General features: G+C 53.8%; 1 protein-coding gene across 5 annotated transcripts in view; it reads right to left on the reverse strand.

Annotated features, from left to right (window-relative positions):
- Brpf3 (bromodomain and PHD finger containing 3) overlaps positions 1-7,361 on the reverse strand; it is a 38,150-nt gene extending 30,789 nt beyond the window's left edge. For 2 of the 5 annotated variants that reach the window (XM_048347868.1, XM_048347874.1), the window contains exon 1: positions 2,714-4,539. In XM_048347868.1, the coding sequence (XP_048203825.1) occupies positions 2,714-4,236 (1,523 nt within the window). In that variant the 5' untranslated portion in view covers positions 4,237-4,539. Of the gene's footprint in view, positions 1-2,713; positions 4,540-4,565; positions 4,572-6,708; positions 6,827-7,273 lie in introns of those variants that run through there. The other 3 variants (XM_048347871.1, XM_048347873.1, XM_048347872.1) reach the window with 3 other exon arrangements.
- Between the last annotated feature and the right edge of the window lie 913 nt (positions 7,362-8,274).

Here is an 8,274-nt window from a genome sequence, read left to right on the forward strand (position 1 = left end):
GGGCTGCAGGCCTGGCTCAGGTGTTACATCTGAGGTCCTGAGTTTAAAACTGCATGAATGCCAATATGATATATAAATGATTATTTTAAATTTAAATTGTTTTTTAAAAACCTCAGTATACTAAAAAGAAAATGCTGTTTAATTCTGAAACAACCAAAGAAAAAAGAAAAATTGAATCTAAATGTGTAAGAGGGTTAGAGGCTTTAAAAATTTAACCAGTAAAATCTGAAGACCAAGATTTAAACCAGTAGCACGGGGGTGAGATATGGGGGGGGTGAGATGGGGGGGGCGGTATATGGAGGTATTAAAGGTACCTACAATCTATTTTAACACCCATACTACATAGAGGAGTAACATTATTCCCAGGTTATAAAAGATGGAAGACAACTTAGAAACAGAAGTCAAAGCAGCTAGTAAGAATGAGGACCTAGTGTATCTGAATCCATCTGCTATACCATGGTACATCCCCAAATTGGTTATCTACAGAGTAAATAAGGCCCAGTGCTCCTGTGGTGTTTCCTCTGTTCCATCTCTTCATTCCACTCTGCTGAAAGGAAGCTAAGGATAGCTCATCAGGATGCAACCAAAGAAGGCCAGGCACGTTGGGCTGAACATCGCTTACCTAGGCCTTGCTCCTCTACAGTCAGACATTCCTGCCCCAAAGCAAAGCTTACAAATCAAGACCTAGGCCTTTCCCCAAAGGACAGATCCCCACCAATGCCCATGCCAAGCACACCTGCCCACCTGAAGACAGCCCCCTCTCCCTACAACCTCTTGGCCATGGGGGGGTCCCAACAGCATTTGTGCAGGGAGGGAAAAAAGTAACAGGCGCAGCAGCAAAAACCACCATTTATTGAGCGCTTACTATTTGCCAGGCACTGTACTAAGTGTTTTACTTACATTATACCATTTATTCCTCACAATTCTATGTGGTAGATTCTTTACAAATAAACCAAGGCTTAGAGAAGTTAAGCAAGTTGCCAACGGCCACACAAATACTAAGTGATAAAAGGCCAATCTTGCTATTTTAGTGAGTACAGCTGGTTCCTAGGAGGGAACTCTAAAAGGGATACAACCAGACTCTGGCCTCGCTCAGGACATGGCCACCCTGCAGATGAAGACTAAGCACAACCCACTTACTTCAGGAAAGTAGTAGCTCAGAACAGCTCTGGGAACAGAAGACAATCAGACACTGAAATCTAACTTGGGCCACAGCTTACAACAAAGGCTTCCTCTAGTCTTTTTCCCAGCCTGGCCTGGAAAGTCTAGGAAAGTCTGGCAAGTCTGTTTGGCACAACCCATTCTTCTACTACCTTCTAGTACTCCTCTATCCCTAATCTTCCCATTGAGAGCTAGCAATACAACCTAGAGGTGTCAGGAGCCCTTACTTTATAGCTAAGAATCTATTGCTTTCCACCTAGTCCCATCCCTTAGGACAGAATGTGGCATATAGTAAGTGCTCAATAAATTATCTCATTGAATAAACAAAGGAGTGAACAAAAACTTTACCTCCAGGGCTGCAGTTTCTTTATCTGGGGATGTGGGAGAAGGTGCAAGGACGGAATTAGATGAATAATCTCCAAGATTCCCTCCTGCTTTAATACTGTATACTTTTTATATATGATCACCCCTGAGGTGGGCCTCTGCTGAAACTCTTCCCTTTCTATAATCCTATCCCTCCACCAGTTTGTTATTTGACCAATATCTTAATGCAAACACAGTAACTTCTCCACAAACTCAAAAGGGGCCCAGGTAACTTAGTTAATACAGCTGATCTCTATCCTAAATCTAAACGTTTTATTAATGTTCTCATACCACTACCCTACTCATATGAAGTCTCCATAATACTTAAGACAGTTTGTTGGGCAGATGTCTCAACTCCTTGACAGAGTGGTCCTCCATTAGGAACAGTTCTATCCCATTGAGGGTTTTCGGAAACCTGTATGGGACCACTGAAAGCTGTCACAAAGAGCAGGCAATGGGGGGAGCTTCAACTGGCATTAACAGAGACCAGGGATGCTAAACATCTAGAAATACACACAACAGTTCTAGCAATGAAGAAGTGTTTTGTCCAAGATACCACTTGTTCTCCCTTTTGAAATACTGCCTTTTCCACTAGCTGCCAGTTTGCACCCTGTACGTCATAAAATATGAAATGAAAGCTATCATGGGGGCTGGGGATATGGCCTAGTGGCAAGAGTGCTTGAGGCCCTAGGTTCGATTCCCCAGCACCACATATACAGAAAATGGCCAGAAGTGGTGCTGTGGCTCAAGTGGCAGAGTGCTAGCCTTGAGCAAGAAGAAGCCAGGGACAGTGCTCAGGCCCTGAGTGCAAACCCCAGGACTGGCCAAAAAAAGAAAGCTATCATGGTAATGACATGCCTGGTGCCACTAAAAGATACTATTGTTGAGCCCTCTCTTTCCTTCAAAGAAATCTGATCTGATTCTGAATGTAAAAAAGAAAAATACTAGCATAAATAACCTGTCACCCGAGTGTCTAAGCAACTTAACCACTTTGTTTCATCCTGAACCAAAGGAAACACATTACTTGGTAAGAAGAATCACAACCACACAACTGGCTAGGTATATGTAGGCTCCAAAGTTTATATTTGGAGGAATATAAGAACCCACACATATTTGGCCTGGCTCAGGGCCCAAGCCTCAAACAAAAGGAAACCACAAGTCCCCTAAGGAGCCCTCTGGGCAGGCTCACCTGCAAGAAGGTATCTGTGGGACGGTGACCATGGGAGCATTGGAAGGTGTGTCCCGGCCCCCTTCTTCTGGCTCCTTCTTGATCTTTTGCTTTGAACTTGTCTTGTTCTTCTTGGGTGCTCCCTTGAGGGGGGTTCCCACCCCACCTTGGCCTTCCTGTTCCGCCTCCTCTACTTCTTCTCCTTCTTCCTCCTCCCCACCACCCTCTTTCAGCCTGTCCTCATCCCCAGCCTCACTGAGGCTTCGGGGGGAATCGGCCTTCTTCCTGGTGGCGGCAGCAGCTCGTGGTGAATGGACCGCACAATAGGCAGTCTTGCGCACAGTGAAGATGGTACCATTGAGGCTGGTTTCTCTCATCGGCTCAATCTTCATGAAGAGACCAGCCCTCTGTGCACATGTCACATGGAAGGCCGTGTAGCAGTTCACTTTATGGCACTGGATGGCGGCACCCAGCCCTTTCTGCTTGCAGATATAGCAGGTTAGTTTCCAGCGGGCAGGTGGGATGTTGTTGATGCCCTCAATAGGCTCCAGGAACACAGTGTTCGAGAAGCAGACTTCAGGGATCCAGATGGCACACACTACATGGGCCCAGTGCCCATCACTGGTCTGTTTGAAGGCGCCACCCTTATTGGGGCAAAGAACACAATCTACAGGCCGAGAGGGAGACTGCAGGCAGCAGCGGCAGAGCCACTGGCCCTCAGGGATGTAGGGCACACCGTAGCACTCCTGGTGTACGGCCAGGTTGCAGATATCACAGAAGAGAATGACATTGCTGTTGTGGCATTCATCATCGAGGCACACACAGCAGAAAGCATCTTCATCAATGAGTGACTGCTGTGCCCCACTACTGCGACTCTCCAAGTATGACTCTTTCTCCAGCCGGTCCATCAGAAGCTCAAAGGTATCTGCTGACACCACACTGTGCCCATCTGCTCGCCGCTTCTCATTCACCATGTCCAACCAGGCGAGGTCCTCCTCGTCCATGTCATACTCCACCTCCGCATCCAGGTCTTCGGGTGACTTCTCAATGTAGCGATAATAGGCAGCGGGCAACGGGGGTGCTTCTGTCTGGATGCCTGGATCCACCAGGCGGAAGCTGGGCTGTGGGAGGTTGAGGGAAGTGCCGGATGTATGTTTGGAGCAGGACTCCTTCTTTTTGCCCTTGGATGAGGGCTTCTTAGACTTGCTGGGGAACTGAGGCTGCTCACTGTTTTCCTTGTTACTATTGCATTCCGTGATATCCTGAGCAGTCAGCTCATCTTCAGTGATGATCTTGAGTGGGTCATAGATGCTGATACGGTGTAGACGTCCATCAATGTCCACCTCAACAATACGCTGGGCCTGAGCATATGTCAGGGTCTCCCGGGTGGGTGAGCATTTGAGACTGTAGGGGGATGGGGAACGTCGGCCCTCGGCATTTTGCCGAGATTTCCGGCGAGGCTTCCTCATGGCACCTAGTGACCAAGGAGACAGGCCTATAAGGAAAGAAAGCCAGGAAACTGAGTTGAATGACCATGTATGCATGCACTCATTCACCCTTCTACGTGGCGCTGAAAGTACTGGTTGTTCCCACCGTGAACAACATGCCTCTTAAGCATCTACAAAGCTTCATCCTTTTCAAGTCTCCACAACATCACTTCTCAGATCTTTTCTGATACTCTATCCAGAATTGCAAATCCCTCTCCTCTACTAGCAATCGACTCTTCAGCCAGCTTCATTTTTCTCTGCAACACTCATCATTTCTACCATGCGACATGATTTACATATTTATTGTTTGTTTACGTCCTCCCACTCGACAGTAAGCGCCATGGAGGGGAGGTGACTGTTGTTCACTGTTTTATCGCCAATGTCTAGGATGCCTAGGTCCCAAGTAATCACTCAGTAAGTAGTAGGTAAATGAAAGGAGAAACCAAACATTCAAGACCCTCATCCTCAAGGAGGATGTTCTGGTGTTCTAATGATATACATAGGACTGTAGGGCAGCTAATAATGGAAAAGGAGAGAGAGGTTAAGAAACAATAAGCTGACAATAAGAGGTCCAGAAACAATAAGCTGAGCACAAAGGTGCATACCTACATTCCCAGCTACTTGGGAGACTGAGGCAGGAGGATCACTTCAGCACAGCCCGGCCACATAGCAAGACCAGGTAAGGGGGGGGTAGTAGATATTAGTAAGGGGGAAAGAAAGAAAAATGGAGGGAAGAAATTTGAATAGCACCCATTGTCAACCTCTCTACATGTACACTTGGCTATGTCACAGAATATAAAAAATTCACAGATCTAGCTACAGCCCTCTTCCAATCCATCTTACTCTTGGACTTGCCCAGAGTGAAGGCACCTGAAATGCCTATACATGTAGCCTCAGGGCTTCAAATGATAGCAGGCAGGGTAGTCCCTGCAAAAGGTAGCATCCAGGATAACTGTTTAGTAACTCCAAGGTGATTGGAGACAGTACCTAAGATAAAAATCTCAATGTATTGCCCCCTTAAAAGTTCCTTTCTCCCAAAATACTTTTGTCTAATCCATACAGCAAAGATAAAGTCCTAGAATTTTTCACATTCTCTGGATGAAGAGAACTATGGGAATCTCGTAAGGAGTTATGGAAGGCAGTTACCAAGACCATCACTACCAGGAAGACTTTTGGGGTCATGATGCCCTTACACTCTGAGCAGAGAGGTGGCAAAGTATTAACAGAGAGAAAGATTCCAGTAAGAAAAACAGTACATCACTGTGACTACAGGACCAACCAACTGTATAAAATGGAGATGGTGATATGAATTTAGTATGTTTACAGAGCCTTTTACTATTTCTCATAACTACCTTGGGTAACAGTATCCATATTATCATTGCCATTTCACAGAGGAAGAAACGGGAGCTCAGAAAGTTACTCAACTGAAAGCTAGTAAATGATAAAGCTAAAAATTGAACCAGATCTTCTCATCTGTTTAAATAGGAGTTAAGAACACCACCACCAGTATGCCATAGTCTGACATAAAGAGAGGCTCTGGGTGCTGGGAATATGGCTCAGCAGTAGAGTGCTTGCCTAGCATGCATGAAGCCCTGGTTTCGATTCCTCAGCACCACACAAACAAAAGGCCCGGAGTGGTGCTGCGGCTCAAGTGGTAGAGTGGTAGGTAGCCTTGAGCACAAAGAGCCAGGAACAGTATACAGCCCCAGGACTGGCAAAAAAAAAGCCAGAAGTGGAGCCTTGACTCAAGTGGTAGAGCACCAGCTTTGAGCCACAAAGCCCAGAGGCAGAGCCGCGGCCGAGTTCAAGCCCCAGTGGGCTTTCCTGCCCTGCCCTGCCCCGCCCTACCCCGCCCCACCCCACCCCGCCCTACCCCACCCCACACCACCCAAGACAGTTTCCAGAACCTGAGTTCAAGCCCCCAAACCAGAAAAACAAACGAACAGACAAAACTGGACCGAGGAGCAGTGCCAGCCAGGTGGGCACACATCTCACTTGTTGCCATCACAGGCCTGCTGTACCCGTCCCCCCTCAAAAAGCAGGGTGCCCCTAGGCAAGTCAAACGCCCACTTCAAGCCCAGCTTTTAAGTTTAACCCCCTCCCCCCCCCACACACACACCTGGTCCCCAACAGCTCCGAGCCTCCCGACCAGCCTGCAGCCTTCCACACTCCCCCTCCCCGGGCCCCCGGAGCCCGCGCCGTCCTCACCCGGCGGGCCCGCCCTCGAGGGGAGGGCTGCGGCGGGGCAAACTCCAGTGACTTTCGCCCACAAGGAGCTGACATTTTTGGCGGGAGTTTCCCGGTCCGACACCGTTCCTCCCCCGAACAGACTTCCAAGATATGCCCAGCCCTCACCCCCAGACACCTTCTCGGCGGCCTGAGCCCAGCCCCCCCCTCTCAGCCCCCCGCTCGCACCCCCGAAGGCTGCGAAGTTCCTGCAACTAGAGGAACCCCTTGCACACCACACAAGATACCCAGGCGACAGGGCAAGCCCCCACTCAAAGGCGCCTGCCCCTTTAGAAGGAGCACCTCTTCTGGAAGAATCTTGACTCCCCTCGGAGGAGAAAGGAGGGAGATAGCTGGTTCGCCCCTCGCCAAGCAGGGCGAGCGCACCAGAGACGGACTGGCGAGGAGTCAGACCCCCAACACGGGAAAAGCCAGCGCCTGCGAGCGAGCGAGCGAGCGAGCGGCGCAGAGGCCACAGCTTATTGGTCGCTGGGCCCGCCCGTCAAGAGGAACTGGGAATCCTAGGGAGGCGTAGGGGGCGGGACCTTTCCTCGGCCTGACCAATTGCAGAGCATGGCGGGGGGTGGGGTTTGGCGGCTCAGCTTCCAGAGCCGGGGAGGGGGGGAGGCAAGATGGCGGGTGCAGGAGGGGGTCCTGGCTTTTCAGCTCCCCCCACGCCCGCCTTCTCCCCTCCCCACCCCCGCCTCCGCCCTCGCTCCAGGGGAATGCTTCCGCTCCGCGCCGCCCCCACCCCTCTTGGGAAAATCCCCCCTACCTCCCGGCTCTCCCTCCCCCCCCCCCAGCGCAATCCCTAGGCCCCGCAGCCCCCTCCCCCGCCCCCGCTCCCGCTCCGTGCCGCCCCCATTACCTCAGCCGCCGGCCGGGCCCCACCGTTCGGGGCCCCTGGGCGCGGGCAGGCCGGCCGCCGCGCAGGTCCGCGCCGCCTTGGGGAGCTGAGCGCGGCCTTCTCCCGCGCCGACCTCCGCCGGCCGCCGCCGCCGCTCCCGGGGGAGGAGGGGAAAGGAGCCGCCGCCGCCGCCACCGCCGCCACGGAGCCGGGCCGAGGGGAGGGAGGGCTCAGCCCCCAGGCAGGACCCGCCCCTCCGGCCTCCCCCACCCCCGCCACCTCCACCCCTTCCCTCGCTCCCGCCCCGGCTCCGCGGGCTCTCCCGCCGAACTGGAGCGAGAGCGCGAAAAGAGGGGGGGACGGGGGAGAACTCCCCCCGCCCGTGCCCGGCGCGGCGGCGGCGGCGGCGGCCGGGGCTGCGCGGAGCCGAGCGCGGAGCCGCGGCGCCGCCACCGCGGGGCACCGTCCCCGGCTCGGCCTCACGGTGGCGGTGCGGGCGCGGCGGGGCCACCGCGCAGAAACCCGGGCTCGGCCCCGGTTCGCCCTGGCGCGAGCCCGACGGAGGCGCCGAGTGGGGGCGGGGGATGAGAACTGGGGTGCCCGGTGCTGGGGAGGGGAGCCCGGGCTTCGGGGGACCCGCCCCCTGGGCGGGGGCTCCTGCCCAGGTGAAGCCGGGGTGGGGGGGGCCAGACCCGGCAGGTAGTTTCTTAGGGCGCCGATGCCCGGCACGACGCCCCAGGAAGTCTGGTCTGGTCGGGCCCCGCCCGGCCCTGAGGACAAAGGTCCCGGCGGGGTCCGCCCCTTCCCGGGGCCCGCGCCGGGGCGCACAGGTGAGCCGCGCAGGTGAACCACACCCCCCCCCCCGCCCGCGCGCACAGGTGAGCCCTCCCCCCCCCGCCCGCGCGCACAGGTGAGCCCTCCCCCCCGCCCGCGCGCACACGTGAGCCCTCCCCCCCGCCCGCGCGCACAGGTGAGCCCTCCCCCCCGCCCGCGCGCACAGGTGAGCCCTCCCCCCCGCCCGC

The sequence above is a fragment of the Perognathus longimembris genome, chromosome 6, assembly GCF_023159225.1.
Source record: "Perognathus longimembris pacificus isolate PPM17 chromosome 6, ASM2315922v1, whole genome shotgun sequence".
Taxonomy (NCBI): Eukaryota; Metazoa; Chordata; class Mammalia; order Rodentia; family Heteromyidae; genus Perognathus; species Perognathus longimembris.